Consider the following 22,251-nt stretch of genomic DNA (forward strand, 5'->3'; position numbering starts at 1 on the left):
ATCGCTGTCCCTAGAGGGAGAGGGAAGAACTTGTAAGATAATTTTCTTGCTAGAAGGAATTCCGATCAGGGGTATGACACTGTCATACATAAGTGCGGTCTATATTAATATTACTATTAAATTCTGCATAAGAATATTACCAGGCTTCATATATTAAGCATACATATTAAGCACATCCCCATGCATACCATCAAGAACAAGGATGTTACTGCCTGTAACTTAATAACAGTTATGATCTGATCTGATCGATGGTGATCTCACTGGATGTTTTTGATTCCTTTCCTTTATATTTCTCAATGTGAGGGAGAGCTCACACCTCTTCATCATGTATGCCCTTTTGGGAAGAGACACCCTTTCCATCATTAGCACCCTTTGAAAGAGTGCAACTCTTCGTTATATCTGCCCTTTGAAAGGGACAACCTTTCAAGATCAGATCTGCACTTCTTATTTAAATCAGATCTGCACTTCTGATTCCCAAATTATCCCCCTCAAATGAGGTTCTCTTCTCCCTTTTATATCTCATGTTCGGGGGAGTCACAACTTTTCATTTCATGTCTTTTGACCATTCATCAACTTAATTATATTTAATTGTATTCTTTTGTATTTTAATTTTAATTTAATTATTATTATTTACTCTTAAATTCTATTATAAAGTGGGGACATTACAATTGCATAACCACATGCATAGCAATGCGGGGATTAGAGGATCTCATGCATTGAGGGATGGAAATAAGATGTCATGTATTTTCAAACTAAATTTAACTTCATACCTGCAATCTGGAAGGGATCTTGCAAGTAGCTTAACACTTAGGCAGATATGAAATTTGATTTGATTCTTGCAATTCCAACAAAATTGCAAGGAATCTTGAATTTTCACCTCCACACAAGACTTGTTTCAAAATCTCATCCATCATGGCTTTGACAAAACTAACCCTTCTTATTCTAAGGCCAGAGACTATGAAATCATTGCCAAACTAAAGCAAAACTAAGCAGAACACTAACCCTAGCCAGCGAAAAGTGGGGGTCCCCATTTGCAATGGGGTGATGTGTGAAAACATCACAACAGATTTATAAAAGAAAATCCGAACGCGAAACAAGTACGTGGAAAGCCGAAGTTGAGGATTCCTATGCGTTTGAGAGTTGGAGAGAATCATCAGAATGTCTGAATCAAAACTCTTAAGCAAGTAAATTCCAGATGCTAGGTTTGCATCAAGATAGATGGCAAGCCCTAGTGGAGAAAAGAAAAAGTTGCCCAAGTTTACGAGCAATGGATTGGAGGATGCCATTAGGCATTGTATGACTTGTGAACTGATTTGGACAACAAATGGGCAAGATGATAAAGCAATTTGGCTATGATCTTTTCCAGCCACCTTGCGAGGTGTTGTAATTGATTGGTATACAAAAATTGACCAAGCCTTCATAATCACATGGGAGAGATTAAGGTCTTTGAAGAAGAGTTCAAATTGCTTTGTGCTGATAAGGAAGTAGTAGCAAAAATTTATAATACCAAACAATGTAAGAACAAAATTGCACAAGTTTATTATTGAAGACTTAAAGAATTGTTGGTAAAAGTGGTACACCTATTGTGCTGATTGTAGTCAACATACAATGCCTAGTGCTATGCTTTGATAATATTGGTTATTTAACTATGTATTAATTGTTCATATTAAATGCTTGTCAGCATTGAGTAGTTATAAGCATTAGTTGGGTGACAATTGTGTTCTTCTTGGCAACCGTTGGGTCCTTTATATAGATTATGTATTGTCAAGGAAAGTAGTATGATCTAGTTAGATCAATTCCGATCCTTGGCTGATCATTTCTAGTATTTTGTAATAATTTCATGTGCGAATAAAGATATATTTTACTCTTGTGTTTGGTATGCGTTGTCATCTTTATTGTTAATTCGTTTATTATTTATTAGATGTAGCAGTAAATATTTGGTGTTGTTGATCTTTAAGGATCACTGAGTAAAGGGAATGAAGAAGAAGATTACGAGAAACACTCAAGGGAAATACAATCGAACGATTTCCAAGTTGAAACCCTTCTCGAGAGCATAGTCAAGTTCAAAAGTGAAGGGAACCTTCTCTAGATGAGGGAAGTTGGGAGACGAAATCAGGATCCTTCATATAATTGTATGAGAGTAGGAGCCTTCGGGGCATCAGAAGGTTGTTAATTGATGAAGAAGTCGAGCCAAGGGTGTATAAAAGAAATTCTGAAGACGAAACAAGTATGTGGAAGGCTGAAGTTGAGGATTCATATGTGTTTGAGAGTACGAGAGAAGCATCATGTTTGAATCAAAACTCCCAAGCAAGTAAATTCCAGGCGCTAGGTTTGCATCAAAATAAAATAATGGCAAGCCCTAGTGGAGAAAAGAAAAAGTTGCCCAAGTTTAGAAGCAATGGATTGGAGGATCCCATCAAGCATTGTATTACTTGTGAACTGATTTGGACAACAAATGGGCAAGATGATAAAGCAATTTGGCTATGATCTTTTCCAGCCACCCGGCGAGGTGTGGCAATTGATTGGTATACAAAAATTGACTAAGCTTCCATATTAAACAATGAAATCTTTCTTTTAGGCATTGTTTCAAACAGTGACGAGATTATTGAGGAGATTTTGGTGATTTTTTATATTAAATTGAGTTTATCAGGCGTTTTTTTTAGACATGACAAGAGAAGGGCTTTTTGCCTGTTTTTTCAATCAAATTTTTTAATAGTTTACAAAAAAATGTAAGGGACCCATGTTTGACAACTCTTTTCAAGTTAAGTTTTGCACAATTTTTGATAAAATCGTGGGTATCATTTTCTATAGTGGGTATTTTCCAATGATTGTATTTTTGCAGCTAGGGTTTTGCATGATTTTTTCCTAGAAAATCGTGTTCTTTGGACAAATTGGGTTTTCTAATTTTGTCTAGAAGATTGTGACTTTTCAAATGTGTTTTTTGGCACTTAAGGTTTTCTGGTCAGCTAGGATGTTGACTGACTTTTTTCTAGATCATGGTGGTTTTTTGACATTTTAAATAAATGTGGGTATTTAGATTTTTTTTGCAATTTTTTTGTAATTTTTTATTGTAGATTTTTCAATAAAATCGAAGATTGTACGTAATTGCTAGGGTTTTGGTAATTTTTTTTGAAGTCTTGGGTTTCTTGTTTTCCATGTTTTTGGAGTACGAGAAGGGATGGCTACATTGACCAATATCGTGTTGGTAGAAGTTCATTGGTAAAAAGTACAATACTTGGAAATAGAGGATGCTCACTATTTTTAAGTATAGGTGCCTTGATCGGATTGTCTTGGTTGCTTGATACTGATACCTAGCCAACAATTGCAGGTAAAGACCAGGAGAAGCATGATGAGCATAATCATGAAGTAGTTATGCTCATTAAGTTATTTGTCATTGAGGAAATGCTTTTAAAAATTCCTACAGGTAAGTCTTTTGTAGAGATTCGGAAACACGTGCGAGATTTGCATGAGACGTTAGATAAAGGTAGGGCATTCTTCCTCAAGAACATGTTCTTGATCACGATGGATGAGAGGGTGTCTTTGCAGGATCAAAGATATGCGTGACTAGTTAGTTGCTATTGGTTGCAAGGTGGAAGAAGACATTGTAGTTATCATGCTAAAAATCTTACTATGGTTTTACGAGTATTTCATATAAAAACTCAACATCACATATACCAATCTTGATATGAAGTTTTTGATGATATATGCAACAAACTCTTGTTGTAGGGCATATGGAAACAATAGTTTGGTAGTAGTGATTATTCACCAAGTGCAGAACATGTCTTTGCAGCCAAGGATAGGCAAGTTGCCTCAGAAGAAAGGTCAAGGACAAAATGAAGACAATTCCAAGAATCTACAATCTATCACACATCATGTTTGTGGTAAACTTAGTCACTTGAAGAGGTTTTGCAAAAAGAGGTTGGCTTGTTAGCAATCGAACTAGGGAGGGTTTCCTTTGGAGGCTCATTTCCCAGAACATTCAGAGTAGAGGGAGTCAACCTTCTCTGCTTTTGACCAGTAGATCATTTCAAGTTTTTTGGTTTGGCTTAGTATAGTTAATGAATTGACCATAAAGGGAGGATACTGAATTAATATTGTAATATTTAGCATAATGATCAATTAAGTCGTTAGTAGTCTTTAGGAACTTTCCTTATTCTCTTCAGTTGTCTTGTGCTTTTCTTAGTTGTCAATCTTATCCTTATGGGACAGATCTTTTCTAAACACCTATTCAAGTAATCTTTTGCTTCATTGGTTAATAACTAAGATCATATGAATATTTTGATCATTACTTTTCGTAATAATTTCCAGCTATACAACCACTTACCTTGGTCAGACTCCCTTATCCACAATGACTACAACCAACCAAACTCATTCTTAATTGTCTTGCATCAATGAAGATTGATTAAATTATTTTCATTAGAGTCAAAGAGCCATGCTAACAACAGATTATTCTCTTTCAAGTCATTAATTAAGTGAAGTTTCTTCCAGAGGACAATGGTAAACAGAAGTGCAAATTGCTTAGAACTTTCCGAATCTCATTTTGTGTGTGCATGCAATGGGATCCTTTGCTTCTTAAGGAGGGGTGATTGATCCTCTGGGATCTAGGACACCTAGGAGCACATAACTCCATTACACTAGGACATAGCTTATTCAACAATATCATTATTGTTCACCTGTACAAAACGTGGCAACAATGCGACTATCTAACTCCTCTAATCATGTTGCACACATTGAGTGAGGTATGTCCTAACGTATGTGTTCCAAATCGATTATAGTAGGGCCATTCCCAGGTAAAGGTGGCACAAAGGAATGACATGGATGAAGCCAACATTCGATAGAGCTATAACCAGTCTTGTAAATTCCGAATGCTCCTCCATCCTTCCTGTACATATTATTCCAAACTACCATTTCTTGTAACAGTTAGCAGGTTGATAGGGAAGGGAGTTAACAAGTCAGTGTTTCAGTTAGCTGAGTGGTAGAACAAGAGAATAGCATAGGCATTAATACATCTGATGTCTTAGATCATATACAAAACTATTGCATATTTAAAGTCTTGCATTACAGTTTTCATTGAAGTGTGTCACTTGTTCTGTAATTCTTTCCCTTGCCATTTGCATTCTGATACAGTTCTGAGAATTTGCTGTTCATATTTTACACTTATTCAGTAGCATGTTTATTCTACTAAGTGTGTCTATCCATTGAGTACCATCTTGAACTATGGATCAACATACTTAAGAGCATTCAATGTCACCTGTAATATTGTTAGTTCTCCTGTAGGTTCTGAGCAACACTTACAACATTTTTTCCTCATAATTAGTCCCCAATGCAATCCTTTTTGGGTAGGGTTTGGTACTTGCTCTTACTTAAAATCTCACACTACACTCTAAACTAATAGTGGACTGTACGTACTAAGAATCTTAGTAGCTTTACTTTCTCATGCTTTGTTCTGATGGCCACATAAACCATATTGTTATTTTCTCATTTCTTCTTCTAATTGGATCTTTATACATCAATGATTGTTGTCCATTTTTGGAAGTTTTAAAAATTTCATATCTTTTTCTTTATTAATCATAATACTAGTATATTAATAATCTATTAAATACTATCTCCAGAGCCAGCATCATTGGGCGGCGGGCACATGCTGAACTTAACAAAGTGTATGAACTACAGCTGCCTAAATAAATCTTGGTAAAACCTTTCAAAACGAGATTTTACTCACTGATACTTATAACTCAATGGTATAGATAACAAATGTATAAGTGCATGGCTCTGATATCTATGTACTTTACTTTGTGTGGAAATGATAGCAAAATTGTAGTCTAGGAATACCAGAGAAAGCTATTTTGAACATAAAGCAACAGAGCTTCAAGCAAAATGCATAATAAGCAACAGAGCTTCAAGCAAAATGCATAATAAGCAACATTCATATCAATAGTGGGTAACATGAAATATCCTGAACTTTGAATCTGAGTCAGACTGCTGATTTGTTTCCAATATTTGTTTTTGACCAGCGAAGAGGTTTTTGCTGATTTTTGTTTTTTTTTGATGTTTTATGATTTTTTTGTGTTTTTTGACTTGGAATGAATAATGAATGCAAAATACAAGGAAATAAATTGACTGAAAATTAATTCCAGAATTCTGAAATTTACAACAGCAAACTATAATTTCAATAAGTGTGCATATTTCACCACAAGGGACAAATTTCATACTAGGAGTCCAAACGCCTAGCGTGGAAGTGCACTTTTTATTGAAGGATCTCACCAGGAATGACAATATGGAGCTATCAAGCTAAGACAATACCTCCAATGAGGTTTATTTGCTTCCACTAGAATTATCAAAAACAATTATTGAACAATCAAGTAGTTTTGCTACCAATTCTTCCAGTCTCCTAGGCAAGATCACTGAATTTGCCCTGTAACCCTCAAAGAAATGCTCACACTGCTCATATAAGCCTAAGAAAGTCTGATAAAACCACTTATTTGCGGATTGCTACCCTTAACAATGAATTTCCTACAAAATTCAAACCCTTATTGCCGCTGATTTATTTTTCTAACACTGCTGATGTCACCAAGAAGGTACGGCCAGCATAGGATGACCTCCTGAAGCTGAAAATTGTTATTTGCTGCCCTTAATTGCCTCCAATGTCTGATCTCCTTGCTGTTGCAGGTCCGAGAATGTTGATTAAGACTGAATCTTGAAGTCCAAATGGAAATCCTTAGTGAATTTCCCTGAATTATGGCCTGGGGTTTCTTCCAAGCTTGCCCAGGATTGAAGAGTTTTTGTTCTCTGCTACAATTCTGATCACCTATTCTTCAAATTAGAGATAAAAAATGATTAAAAGAATGATGAAGAATGACCTCCAAATGCCTTTTTAAAAGGCTCCAAACCCTAGGTCGTCACTTTTAGGGTTTACATATTTTCAACTTATTATTTTTAATAAAATCTATGCCTTTCTTTAAAATTTGACCCCTTAGGCATTATATTTTACTATTATAATGTTTTTCCCTTGTTATTACAACATTTTATGCCTCCAATGCCTAGGAAAAAGGGGGCCAAATAAAGTGATTATAATATCAATTTAATATAATTTATTTAAATCCATACCTTAGGAAATATTAAAATATTTCCCTATTTATTCATAAAATGCAATGTGGGACTCAGATTTGAATTTCGTCTGAAACATTGTGGTCACCGATGCCACCTGAGTTTTGTAGGTTAACTGGCAGTTCCTCCTAAAAAATAGGAACTCGCCCTAAAAGATTGGAACCTCACTCCAAACTCCAAAAACTGCTCAAAAGGCACCTTCTCTACTTCGTGGTCCCCCAGGTGGTCATCCAATCAATTGCCAGTTCTCCCTATAAAATAGGAGACTTCCCTAAAAAGTAGGATCTGCCGTTTAAATGTTGAAAATGGCTCACAAAACCCCTGCAAAGCTCTATGCCCCTCAGAAAGAGTCCCTAACCATCTGGTTGATCTACGAGAACTCGAGTGACCGGTCAACCCTCTGCTCATCTCGTCACCTAAAAAGGGGACATTACATAACATCATTAATTAGGCACAAAATGTGTGATAGCGGCACTGTTCTCATTGGCATTGTTTGTAAGGTATAATATCTCTTGAATAGCAATATGATACAGGGGGACTAAATGACTGTTCCCTCAATAGATGTCAAAAGAGGAACACATAAGAATAGCCACATGGGTGTGTTGAATGGTTATAACTGCTTGGACATCTGGTACACAACCGCTCAACATGATAAAAAATTACAAGTGACCGCATGCACATTACAAAGCAATTAATTGTGGGTTAAAACACAATGCCATACATGTTCTTTATTAATAAATGTATGAGTGACATAATCAAGTCTCTTATTTTATGCCTAAAGTGATAAGCTAGGGAAAGATATAAGCCTCCTGGATTGAGCTGCTGCTGCCGGGACACTGATTTCAGATGATTTGTTTTACAAGTGAAGGCATCAACAAAATGATGATGCTGTAATGTTTTATACAAGTTCAGAGGGTCAAGGATAGTGTTTGTTTGGAAGCAAGAAGATTTTGTGAACGCATTATAACTATGGTATATTCTTATTCTATCTTATGATGAATTTTGGCTTTCTTCCTAGGGAATTGATGTCAACTAGATGTTTCAAAGATGTTTCAATTTAATTAGTTCAGGGCCATGGTTTTATGGAGCTTGACATTATTCACTTGGAAAAGATTTGGCCTTGAGAATACAGCAAGGTAAAGCAATTAATTATTTCAGCGCTATAGGATGGTTGTTGACTATGCAGTTTGGGTGGTAAAAAACCAAACTTAGTCTGACTTAACCTCTTATATTGTTTTTAAAAAACATCTAATTTTGATGCATGATTTCATCAACAGTCTCTGTAGTTTTCATTTTATGGTAAAATTATACATAGTTTGGATGGGACACATTCTTATTTTTTTCAACTGTGATATCTGTGGTTTCTGACTTAACCTCTTATATTGTTTTTAAAAAACATCTAATTTTGATGCATGATTTCATCAACAGTCTCTGTAGTTTTCATTTTATGGTAAAATTATACATAGTTTGGATGGGACACATTCTTATTTTTTTCAACTGTGATATCTGTGGTTTTTATATTATGGTAAAATTATACATAGTTCGGAGAGGACACATTCTTATTTTTTTCAACTGTGACAAATGACTATTATTTAATTTTTTTAATAATTTGACTCCTTTATCCTTTCTACATTGTTCAGTTCACGATATGATGTATTTTGCAGGTTTATGCAGTTGATGCAAGTGACATTGCAGTGCAGGTTTGTGCTGTTTCTTCCATGCCTTTTTACCAGAGTTCATATCTTCTGATACCCTGATCATACTGGTGGTTATAAAATGTGATTAGATGTTTGACCAATTTATTTGTATTATTAGGTTGAAATTTCTGAGTTGTTGCTATATATTATACTATATTAGATCTGTGAAGCTTGAAGCTTTTGTTTAACATGTCTTACATAATCATCAATGTAGAAATTTGTCATTGAAACACAGACCATGCTGACAATATAAAAGCATTATATAACATTCATTGACTCCAACTAAAGAACATTCATAGACTTGAGAAACGTTACCCTTTAGTGATTCAGCGACTAATATTACGTGATATCTGTAACTAGCCTATTCTTTTAAATCTGGTTTGTCAAGTTTATTCTTCGGAATCTTGTTTGTCTTAGAAATTGCTGACATATAGGACGAATATATTGATAGCCTTGAACAATATTTGGATGCTTGAAACACATTCATTATTAAAGACATAATTTCCAGACCGTGATATTAGCTTGAGAAAATGTTTTTGTATATGACTGTGTAAGCATTAGATGGATAAATGCTTACACCGTTAAATCCATAAACATTTTCTGAAACACATTCATTATATTTTTTTACTGAAATTAGCCTGTTTTTGCAAGTAACCCCCTCATGATCCCCCGTTTTAGGTCAAATTGAGGGAATGAGAGTTCTTAACCATTATCTATCTATCTATCTATATATTTGTACTGACTCTTCGCACCAAACTTGGTGTACATGACCCACCCACCATTTGGTAATGGAAGATGTCTTGCTATTTCCACCCATTCTTTCTTCGCATGGTTATTCGTTTTGGGGTGAATGTTTTGATATCTTTTCTGTTGACTAAAACTCCAACTCACACTTAGAGTTCAACTTGGACTTCTGCCTTGAGATGGACTTTGGCTTCAAATTTTTACTATGTGAGGCTGTTTGGCTACCTCTTGTTGTCTTCTTCATTGTTCATTTTCCTCTACCAACCTTAGAGATCATCTAGTCTTTTTGTTCTTTCTTTGCATGATTATTGGTATTGAGGTGAATGTTTGATAATTTTTCACTTAACTAAAATTCCAACTGACACTTGTAGTTCTTCTTGGACTTTGGCTTCGAGTTTTTACTAGGGGAGTCTCATTGGCTACGTCTTGTTGTCTTCTTTATTGTTCTTTTTTCTTTATGAACCTTTGAGATCGTCTGGTCTCTTGATTCTAACTACATTGTGGTCTCTTCTCACCGTTATTGGGGTCTAAATACATCAATTCATTAAAAAATGGACCTGACTTCTTTAAGGAAACAATGCCTATGTTTTACTCTTCTATCTAACAAAATATAATACATGCATTATATGTTAACTACAATCCCTTTGTGGTGATTTGCCTTTATTATGTTTTTGGATAAAGATGATGGTTCAGACGAAAGTAGTGATAGTGAATCAGGTACAATAAATGCACTCAAGAGAGACACACTTCAGAATCGCAGATGATGAAGGTATTGAGGGTGGACAAAGAAACTAGCAAAAAACTTAAAGAACTATGGTGTATTGGTTTCAAAAGTGAAGGTCACATGAAAACTATTTGTCATAGCAAAAGGTTTTGTGATATTTGTCATCTTTTAAATTATTCAAAAAGAGAGTCTTGTACAATTTGAAGAGTAAGACCACATAATTGCCCTTCACACAAGTGCTCTTCATACAAGGAGAGCAATTCACTCCAGCTAGCACTAGGCGCTGCTACAATAGTGTGTCCCACTTCTCAAACATCCAGATTTTTAGAAAATTTACCGATTTAAGCCTTGAGAGGTTTCATTTAAAGGCTTTTAATTGAAGAGAGTTAGATCAAACCCCTTTGGATGTATATCCTCTAGTTTTCAATCATAACTGCAATAGTCTCCTTTGCACCTATCAAAATGTTGACAAAAGAACCACTTTTGCTTTACCTTTTGGGGGATCATATAAAGTCATTTAGAAATTATGTTTTGTAAATATGTAGTCCTTATTATAAGCTTTCCAAAAAGTATAAATTTGAATATATTCAATTTTATTATTATATTTAATTTTTTGATTTCTTGTGATTGTAAGTTTTTCATTGATTATCAAGTTCTTTGTTTCACATGTGGAAAAATAGGAAAATAGAGAAAAAATATTTGAAAAAATATCTCTACCCTAGGTATTTATGTCTTTATTTCAACTTTAAAAAAAAAGTTAATTCAAATGCACAAGACATAAGTTATGTGATACCAAATGAAACTATATCTGAACTACAGGAAATTTCACTTCAAAAAGTTATAAAAATGAAATATGCAACAAAAAAAAATGAAAAAAAATCTATAGCCTAGATGTTGATGTTTAAAATTTATAATTTTATCTTTTATACAAAAAAATAATGCTATACCGAATAAATGCCACTTTTAAAAAAAAACTATTAACTATAAAAATAAGCTATTAAACTTTTTACATAAAGAAACTAAAATTATTATTTAATTTTCAAATATATATTTATAATATATAGACAAAATCTTAGAAATAACTAGTTTACAATGCACATAATCTTCAAATTCTTAACGATTTAGCTGCTAAGTGTAAAAAAGTGAAAATTTGGTGAAAAATGCTGACTTCAATGTCCTACTTCGACCAAAAAGTGGGACATAGTATTGTGAGCTGACCCCACTCCACCAGACACAAAATAACATGAATGCATCTCCAAGTGGTTATTGAAATCAAAGGGGGGAGGTTAGAGTTATACAATACAAAATCTGAAGATCGTCCCATTATAAAATTTTGGCAATTTGATGAATGGAGACATTTCACAAGAGATTGCCACAAAATCTAGAACAAAACAAGATTATTGTGCAAATGGCGTGGACCTGAAGATCATTAGGACGTTGTATGTTGGAAGCAAAAGGTTAGCATGAACTTGATTAATGTGGAAGGACACAATGAAGTATTGACTTTTATTTGAGCCCAAGTGAAGAAAGTTGTGTACCCACATTAATGTACAAAAAAATAAAGACTTTGTAAAGAAAGAATCTAGGAGTGTGCTATGAAATATCCCCTGCTGTTATAGAACTAAAAATGCAAGGGATATCGTCAAACACTTAGCTGGTAGTTTGCTGTTCCAAGTCTCAGACTGTGTAACCTGCATGTTATGCGGTTTCTAAACTGCAGTATAACTTGCGTGTTATGCTGTTTTGTCTGATGTAATGTGTGTTATTGACATCACAACACTAATGCAGCTTACAAAATGACTTCTACAATGTTTTAACTAGTAGCACAATGCATGAACAATTTCTATTTAACCCTTCCAATGCATATACATAACTTTCAAAGAGAGAATATGCATCTACAGCAGACTGACATTTAATCAAATAGTTGGTATACATCTAGAAGGTTGGAGCAACAACATATGAACTAAGAGCAACCTTATTCCTCCTTTTATTATAGATAATAGACCAGTTGCAAATGAATAATGGCCAAGACTCTTGGCTGTCAATGAAGTATGTCTCAGAATTTTCTGAGTAATAATTGGCAGCAAGCATTCACACATACAATATTAGCAAACAATATCAAAAGTGAACCTCGATAAAGCGCCTTGAAGTATGAATGAAGATGCAAACAATTTCAAGTGTCTTGATGCCTTCCTAGTGCCAAATCGAATTATTCATCCAAATCGCCCCTGTTTCTGCTGTGAGCGCCCAAACAAATAATCTTCAATTCTTTCGCTGGCCTTCAAACTTCTAACCTCATCAGCACACCCTTCCTAACTGGCCGTCCCAATCTTGAAGAGATTCAATGCACAACGATGGAGCAATGAGCAAAATCGTGGAAATTAGGATGATTGGTCGAATTTGGTTCAGACTGGTTTTTGAACATGCATTCACCTCGAACCACCTCCAAAATGCTCCTACATGAATCGCCTAACTCCTCCCATATTGGAGATACAAGTGTGGATCAAAATGAGCCCTAGTGATTCAAAATCGTGGTATCACACAAGCTGATGCAAGTCTGAAAATGTCTGAGATGTAAACTCAGAAAATAGAAGATGTAATCGGCTCTCATATAGCAGAATTCTTGAAGACTTCTGACACCAAAATATGCCTCCAATGATCTCCAAATTGAATTCAATCAAAATCGGCCCTTGACCGCCAATGAAGCTCAAGTGAAAGGACTGATTTGTCCTTCCCAACCACCATGACAATGTAGCAAATTCAATAAGCTCGATATGGAAGATTGAATTGTCTCCCACTCTTAGCTGCAACCCTTCGGAAGATCTTTCACTCCCTCAATTATGCTATCAATGGGAGTTTTCGTTCCCAAAGACAAAATTCTGCAGACACCTTTGGTTCTACAAAATTCAATAAATATCCAAAATCCAATCCCAAGCTGCATTGAAGCTTCAAATAAATCTCCCATTATACTTTTTTCCAGCTCATCTCTGGAAGCTTCTGGTAATAATATTAAAATAATATTATTTCACTTAAGTGACTTTATGGTATAATTTTTAATTAAGTCACTTTATTAAATTAATTAAATATAAAGTCATCTTTTAATTTTTAATTTATTTGATAACTTTATAAATAATTAACTTAATATTATTAATTAAAATAATTAATTAAGCTATCCATGAAAAATAATAATAATTTGGACAACTTAACTAATTAAATTAATTAATTACTCTTACTCCAAAAATGGGGACATTACATGCTATGAATAATGAATGCCACTAATCAAATGCAAATGCCAATATGGTAACAAATTAGTTGCAATCTTATTCCAAGACAAGTACTTAAAATATCGATGTTGTGTTGTATTAAACAATGAAGATGCACTCTCTTTGGAGATTTCCATGTAAATAGGTGCAGGAGGTATTCTAAAAACCTTCTCGATTGTATCTGCATCAAGACAGATTATCGCCTCATCATCATCATTTTTGATGACCCTTGTCTCTTTGTCAAAATGATGGGCGCAGGTGAGAACAAACTCAAGTTCTAGGGCAGCCACCGGGAAAGATGATGCATGGTGGATATGGCTGTCCAACAGCCGCTGCAAGTTATTATCCTGTGGATCTTCTACCCTCTTGACGAATTCCGACATATCCACGTGCCTTATTTCCGTGTCTCTGATGTGATCCAAAGGAGAAGAAACCTGGGAAGGTGCAACCTCGTTCTGATATTTGTCATATTTGTATTTCATCTTTTTTGGAGATGGAGATGCCGGCAAATCTGACATTGATTGTGAACCTGGAATACAGTGATGAAGACTTAAAAGACTTAAGGCAACATCATAGTCAGCTGCAAATATCATTCTTTCTTCTCCAAATGGGAAAAACTTCGATTCTTGAACTTCACGATTTTGTGAGAGGAAGAGGGGAAATATATGGAAATGGGAAAATCTTGACTTTGACCAATTTCGGATCTTGGGGAAATTTTCGCAGTATACAAGTTGGAAAGAACATACATGCAATCGGGGTTTTAAAACCCGAATGCAAGTACACTTGTAATTTTGCAAATGGAGAAATGGATGGAAAATAAGAATTTGACTTGCGGAAAATGACAGAAATGGAAAGTACGGATATGGGAAAAATGAATGGATAGAAATGGGAAAATCCGCGAATGTCATTTTCATGAAAATGGGAAGAACTCTTCAACATGTAATCTGGTTTTTAAAACCCGAATTTGAAAGGGAGGGGTATTTCACACTTTTCAACTTGGAATTTTAACAAAAAACGGTTAAATTCCTTAACCGTAAGGGAAGAACAAGAATTTCCAGCGAACTTGTAATCGGGATTAAAAATCCCGAATACAAGTAAAGAGGGAAATATGGGAAGAACAATGCAATTCAAAAATTGCATACCAAGGGGAATATCTCTCACAAAAAACAATTTTTGGGGGAAGAACAACAATATTTCCAAAAAAGCAACTAAGAAAACAAGAAAATAATAAAATGGAGGAAAGAAAGGAAAGAGAACATACCTTTCTTCAAACTGAAATTGCTTCTCCAAAAATGCAACAAACTTGGAATGGAGAAGAATATCCAATAAATAGAGACCAACCGCAATATTAAACCCTTGCCACGTTTTTGGAAAAACGTTTTATGTAAAAAAAACGTGGCAGCAAATGAGTGTAGTGTGGCTTGGAAAATGCTTGGAACCTCTTTAACCATTAACGCCTTGGTATGAAAGGTAAAAACGAACTAGGAGACTGCAACTTCGTGGAGATTTGGTCCACCAAAATGTGGCATTTTGGAATCACGTGGCTGCTGATTTGGGGCAAAGAACCAGTAAATGCAAACCCAAAATGGCGTGACAAGTGGTTTCAAATGCATAAGAATAGGGTAGAAACCAAAACGCCTCTCCTTCCTAGAAGATCTCCACAAAAATCTGCTTTGAAATCTTCAAAAACCGTGTTTCCTTGCAATTCGGGTTTTTGGGAGACAAGAACAAGTTCGAAATGCATAAGTATGTGAAAATCAGGCTTTTTTGGAACATATGCAAGTTTAAAAATGTCAAAAATGCACTTTATGTGTAAAATCGGGTTTTTTTGGAGAGAAATGCAAGTTTTACTTACTTGTAAAAGGGAAATAAAATCCCTACAACAAGTTATATTTGCTTGCACATATGTAATGGGGATTTAAAATACCTACTACATGTAAAAACCATCAAAGTTGGGGATTTTGGAGAAAACTACAAGTTTACTTGTAATTTAGCCAAAAAATCCCTATTTTAACTAAAAAAGACCAAAAAAACAATAAAAATGATAAAAACAATAAAAGGGAAATTTAAAACAAATTACAAGTATTCATCCTTGAATAAAAGTGCACATGTAATAAGCCAAAAATTCCCCTACAAAGACCAAAACGATGAATATCATTAAAACTGGCAGTTTGAAGAAAATTCTCCACCAGCAGTCGGGGTTTTAAAACCCGAAATTGAAGGAAAGACATAGCAAACGAACCCAGAATTCGATGAAATTCGAAACGTAGTTCGAGGACGGATCAAGGATTAAGCCAGTCCAAGGATTAGTCAAAATTTTGCCTCGGGAAGCGTGCCATAGAGTAATTTTTTTTCATTTTTTCACAAAATTTTTATGTAATGGTCCTTCATTTTTGGAAATAAAAATGAGGATAACACGATTCTTGCATGTGCATAAAACATGTTGGTGTTGGAAAGAAGCCACACCCGGACCGACGATGGACTGGTCCAAGAGGGGCCAATAGTTCAGTGGTAGAGTACTCTAGCAACGTATGGAAGGTCCTAGGTTCGAGTCTTAGCTGGTCCATGTCTCAACATGGTATTAGAGCCAGGTCAGGCTAGGAGCCCCAAGCACACGAGAGGTGTGGCTTAAGGGGGGGTGTTGGTGTTGGAATTAAGCCACACTTGGACCGACAATGGACTGGTTCAAGAGGGGCCAATAGCTCAGTGGTAGAGCACTCCAACAGCGTATGGAAGGTCCTAAGTTCGAGTCCTAGCTGGTCCATGTCTCAACAAAACACATATCAACAGTACCTACGTTAGAAAAGTAAAAAATAAAAGGATTACAAGGGATATAGAAAGAAGCAAATTAAGAAAAAAATTATGAAAGCTTTTCTACTCTATGGTGAAGGAAAAAAAAATAAAAATATTCTCCCCTTTGTATGACCACTCCATTAACTCATCATATGAGATTGAATAGAAGAGAGTATGATAAAATGAAAACAAAATATAATTTAGTTGTATGGCTCTATTTACCTAGATTGACCATATAACAATTAAAGGACAAGAAAATTAAATTGTTGTTTACTACACATCTGATAAAATAAATGATGAATTAATAATAACGGTAACAATGCATACTAGATACAAAAGTAAGATATATCTTAATTCTCACATGAAATTATTATAGAAGACAAGAGATGGTCAACCAAGGATTAGAATTGATTCAACTAGATCATACTACTTTCCTTGATGATACACAATCTATTTAAAGGACTCGATGGATGCCAATTGGAGCACAACCGTCAACCAACCAACGCTTATAATGACTTGAAGTCGACAAACTCTCGATATGAATAGTTAATACATAGTTGGATAACCAATATTATAGAAACATAATAATATTTGTCATTTTGATGTAATGTCCCCTACTAGGAGTAAGCCTGATTCCCATAATTAAACATACATCATCATCACTTACCATGGCTTCAATCAGATTATTGAAACTAGAGTGCAATTTAATTATTCATAATACATTCAATAATTATTATATTGAGGTCCCATCCTTCTTTCCGAACCCTAATAGAGGACGGGGATTTACTATCATAGGGTGCTTGGAAACCAATCCACAAGTAGGCTTCGTCAAGGTTTTAGGACTCCATCCCGTTGATGTGTTTTTCATGCACATGTGAACACAAAATAAAATACCCAAAAGTATCTTATCCTCTCTTGAACAAAGTCACTCAAATGCTAAAGATTCGCCTAAGGATCACTTGAGATAACTCTAAGGTTCTTAAATGTCAGGTCATGACGTGTGGATAAACACAGTTGGTTGATGTGATTATGCTGGGATCACAAGGGGACTTACGTTGAATTGTTGAATGCTTGAATCGTTGGAACTTGATCATCTGATGTTGCAATCTTGTGATGCTTTTTTTCCTAAACTAGCTTGGGTTTAAAAAAAAGGCAAAAGGGAAAGGGTTGAGGAAGTCTAAGCTTATCCTAAGAATGCAAGAGAATGGGTGAATGATTCAATGGAATCCTACTGGGCGAGGTCTCACCATCAACTTGAACAATTTGACACAAGCTCAGTGCAATCTTCTAAGGGATAATTCAAAGATGTTGAAATCATTACCATCAAATATTGATCACCATTCAAGTTAATGCATAAACAATGGATGTATAGTGATTTGAAGTTAAGCTCATATCATTCCAGCTGACCACACAAGGCACACTTACAATCAACAAGAGGCTAGTGGTATGGACTAAACGGATTCCACACAAATGCATTCAACAAATCCTTCCATTCCATCTAATTATCATCATCTAACATGAAGATCCAACAAGAAACCATGTAATTTGTAAAGAAACAACACATTCCACCATAACTTCAATGAAAAGGAAGTTTATTTACAACTTTTGACAACAACTTCTGCCTTCTCCTCTTTCTCTACTCTAGCTACTATCTGCTATTGAACTATTCTTGAATTACTAACTATTCTATTAACCTTTACAAATGAAGAGCTTGAGCTTTATATAGAGAGCTCTTTACAATGTATGGCCAAGATCAAACCCAATCAATGGCTAAGATTTTACAATGAAACCCTAATTAGGGTTTGTTACAACAAAGTCTATTTTGACTAATGAAATAATTACAACATTTTGACACATGTCATCTCTGGAATATTCAACCAATGGACAATAGGGGTAGGTACATTGAAGTTTATGCCCCCATGGGTGAGTCAAGTTCATTGAATCAAGACATGCTGATGTTGGACCTCTTCGATTGGTGGAGTAGTGATTGGGATGACACCTCGACTTGCACTTGTAGACTTGATTCATCATCATGAAGGGATGTTGAGATATATCTCTTGATACTCAACATTACAAGTTTTCTCAAAGTAGTGGTGATGGGAAGCATTGATGTAGTTGAGTCACTCCTCCATCCTCGCTTGCTTGCCTTGGGGTGATTGTATGACTTCATCCTTTGCACTCCTTTGATCTCTTCATGTCTCCATGGTGTGGTGAGAGTTGAGATTCCTCTTGGGCATTCTTGTGCTTGTAAATGAAGTTTTCCCCTTTGCATGGTGGTGTAGATCTTGCTCTCTTTCTTTTGCTTTGCAATCACCATCTTCTCCCATCTGAGAGCAATGGAAGTAGTTTTCGTTCCTGCCAGAAGGCAAAGGAAGTAGCTCTCAAACTCACCTCTTAGCTAGGTTTTATCAATTCCTTGTCTTTGCATCAACTTAAACCTTGTGATTTTACCTTCCTAGTGAGTGGATGTGTCAAATTAGCCTTAAGGAAAGCCTTAGAGAGAATTTCGCTCCTGAATCAGGGCAATGGAAATGGAATTCGCTCCAATCAGGGAGCAATTGAAGTGGTAGGAAACTCAACCAATCTTGCCCTCTTATACCTCAAGATCATCATCTGTCCATGCGAGAGGTTTGAAATTGTCATTGTAATTGCCTTGAGAAGATTTTCGCTCTCAATAGGAGGCAGTGGAACAAGAATTCGCTCCTAATAAGGAGCAATGGAAATTTTTGGGTACTTAGGTAAATTTTTCGTTCACTTGCACCTTATTCATCAATTCATCTCTTGAGTTTAAGTGCTCACTTGCAAAGGCTGCCAAATTCTCTTCACCAAACACTTTAAGGGTGATTTTACTCCAAGAGAAGAGCACATGAAGTAAATTTCACTCCAAAGAAGGAGCAATGGAAATGATTCCTCAAATCGAAGTCTTGCTCACTATCTTTTATTCATGACAACTCAAACACACCAAATCATGCTCAAATCGAAGTCTTGCTCACTATCTTTTATTCATGACAACTCAAACACACCAAATCATGCTCATTCAAGGCTTCAAAGGCAAATTCGGTACAAGGGAAGAGTACATGAAGTAAATTTCGCTCCAAAGAAGGAGCACTTGAAGTTTTTCGCTCTGAACTTAGAACACTTGAAGTGATCTTCAAAATTGAAATTGAACTCGCTCTTACTCACTTCTCTTCATTCTATGGGCTCAAACCTTAAGTCTTTTAACCATTGATTCATGAAAACATGTCAAACTAACCTCAATAAAGGCTTTTAGGGGAATTTCGCTCTGAGACTTGAGCGCATGAAGTAGAATTCGCTCCTACTGGGGATCACCAGAAGTGGATTGAAATTTGACACACCACACTTCCTTGTTCACTCTCCTTCATTCCATCTATTTAGGTGTTTCAAACTAATGTCAATGTGCATTCTAGGAACGATTTCGCTCTCAATAAGGAGCACTTGAAGTGAATTTTGCTCCAACTAGGGAGCACTTGAAGCGATTTTCACTCTCAATAAGGAGCACTTGAAGTGATTTTCACTATCAATAAGGAGCACTTGAAGTGAATTTCGCTCCATCTAGGGAGCACTTGAAGTTTTTCTCTCTGATCCAGCAGCAAAGGAAGTGCATTAAGGACAACGGCAGTGGCTTTAAATGAACTTTGCTTAATTCAAGTACAATGTTAATCACTTCTAATGAACTTCGCTTCAGTTTATGAGCAATGGAAGTGCCATTAAGGGAAATTCGCTCAAAATTAAGGGCAAAGGAAGTGACTGCTCACGAAGATCGCTCAAATTTAGAGGCAAAGGAAATGCACGTTAGGAAGATCGCTCAAATTTGAGGGCAATAGAAATGTTTTAAACCTGGCATCTCCGGCTTGCTCTCAGTTTTTCAACCACTAAGAAACCTCAAAAAGCACATCTTCCATTCAAATTCTGCTTTCATTTGTATTGTCATACCTGTATTTGCAAACTCTATCAGCTTTTCTTCTCTCATCTGCACTATATGCTGGTGGTACTTTGGGTTTCATTTGCAGGAGCAAGTCGATTTGATCAATATTGTTCACCATATTTCACTCAGGCATATCGGTGTTCTGTGCTGAATTAGCACAAAGTGGCATTTCACCTTTGTTTTGAACAAAACTTCCCTTTGCTTTTGATTCTCAACTTCCTTATTGCATTGCTGATTAATCCTTCTTGTGATTGTATCACTATATTAGTGAGGTCCTTCCTTCATGTTGTCTTATTTAAAAAATCCCGTATGTTGCAATGGCCTTCCTCTTTTATTCACCATTCAATTCCCCTTGAGTATGTAGATCTTTTCCCTTGTGTTGAAGAGTCTCCATCCTTAGCTTCCCTCATCTTGTATTCCCTGCATCACACAAAAGAGAACATCCAGAATCAAAACTTGAGAATGAAAATAAGATATAAGTAATTGAGACAAGATAAATGTTAGCAAATAGCTTCACAACATTCATAACCATCATTGTCTATCCAAAATCATTGATAATAGACTTCCTCATAAGCCCCTCCTTTTATTGAAACTTGGCAAAAATTTCCATCTGCTGCTTTTCTATTGAATTAATTTTCTTCTGAAATCTGATATCCTTGTCTCAGGATCTGCCATGATTTATTTGTATCTTTGCTGTAACCTGCTTCTCTGATTCACTTCTGTATGCATTTCAGATTTTGGAGAGGCTGTGTGCATAATGATAGAACTCTGAGGAGATTCATATAATATGGGGTAGAATAACCAGAATGCCTTGCTTCACATTCATCTCTACTGCTAGTACTTGCATCTGTGTTGATTTTCATCATACCGTGAGATAATTGTTTGGACCTTTCCTTTACTGCTGTAACTGAAATTTGCAATCTGCTCTCTCTATGATCTGATTTTGAATGTAAATCCCCCCCCATGTTTTGTTTATGTGACACATCTTTCACTTCAGAGGCCAGCTCCCTATCTTTCTTGGTGCCACACCTTGCATTAAGTCTCATTGTGGCATGTGCTGGAGATATTAGGAGCTAAAAAAAAATGGTGAGGTGGATGCTCCTCTTTTCTTTTTTTCTTAAAAAAAATGCCTAAAAACTTTTTACCTTCTTCCCATCTTTAAGCTTTGGTGGGCCCCAACAATGATACGGTAGTAAAGGAAATCAAAGGAAATACTGTATGCCTTAAAAGAACCTTTTTTAAATCTCCACTTCAGATTTCGTGGGGCCCAGCATGTGAGAGGAATTTGAGGTGGAAGGAATGTGAGGGAGAGTGGTAAGGAAATGCCACGTGGGGAAAGAGGAGGAATGGGATGTTGGGGAAAGGGAGACATAAGGGTGTGGATGATGAAGGTAGGAGATACGTGGGGTAAGGAGGTTTAGGATGTGGGAGGTAAAAGGGACTGGTGAAAGGAGTTAGGATATATGGGGAGTAAAATGGAACGGGAGGTATAAGGGGGTAGGAGGTGATAAGGAAGGGGTTGGGTATAGGGTGTAAGGGGTAGTGAAGGGGCTGACAGTAGGTTAGTGGGTGTGAGGTAGAGGTAACCTTAGGGAAATAGGGGGGAAAGAGTATGAGTTGTGGGCCAGGAAAATGGGGGTTGGGGAATGAAGGTAAATGAGGATAGATAAGTGGTTAGGGAGGTTAGGATGGGGTATAAAGGGGGTAATGAAGTTTAGGATATGTTGTAGTAAATGGAAGGGTAGTGGTATAGGATGGTTAATAATGATGGAAGGGTAGTGGATGAGTATGCTAGGATGGGAAGAGGGTTAGGTAGGTGAAGGTGAGGGTGAGGTAGAAGGGTAGGTGATGAAGGAAGATGGAGGGATAAGGGATGTGGAAGGAGATGGAAGCTAAAGAAGATGGAAGTGGAAAGGGAGATGTAAGGGATGGCAATGGTGAGGAATGAAATGGGTGTGATTGGGTTTGGGCACCCACTGA

At 36.0% G+C, this 22,251-nt stretch overlaps 1 protein-coding gene across 2 annotated transcripts in view; it reads left to right on the top strand.

Moving 5' to 3' along the window:
• The window catches only part of LOC131056355 (probable protein arginine N-methyltransferase 6), a 218,425-nt gene that overhangs the window by 60,947 nt on the left and 135,227 nt on the right, over positions 1 to 22,251 (top strand). For both annotated transcript variants that reach the window (XM_057990715.1, XM_057990714.1), the window contains exon 4: positions 8,769 to 8,804. In XM_057990715.1, coding sequence (XP_057846698.1) covers positions 8,769 to 8,804 — 36 coding nt within the window. The remainder of the gene's footprint in view (positions 1 to 8,768; positions 8,805 to 22,251) is intronic.

This window comes from Cryptomeria japonica, chromosome 7 (genome assembly GCF_030272615.1).
Source record: "Cryptomeria japonica chromosome 7, Sugi_1.0, whole genome shotgun sequence".
In the NCBI taxonomy this organism is placed as follows: Eukaryota; Viridiplantae; Streptophyta; class Pinopsida; order Cupressales; family Cupressaceae; genus Cryptomeria; species Cryptomeria japonica.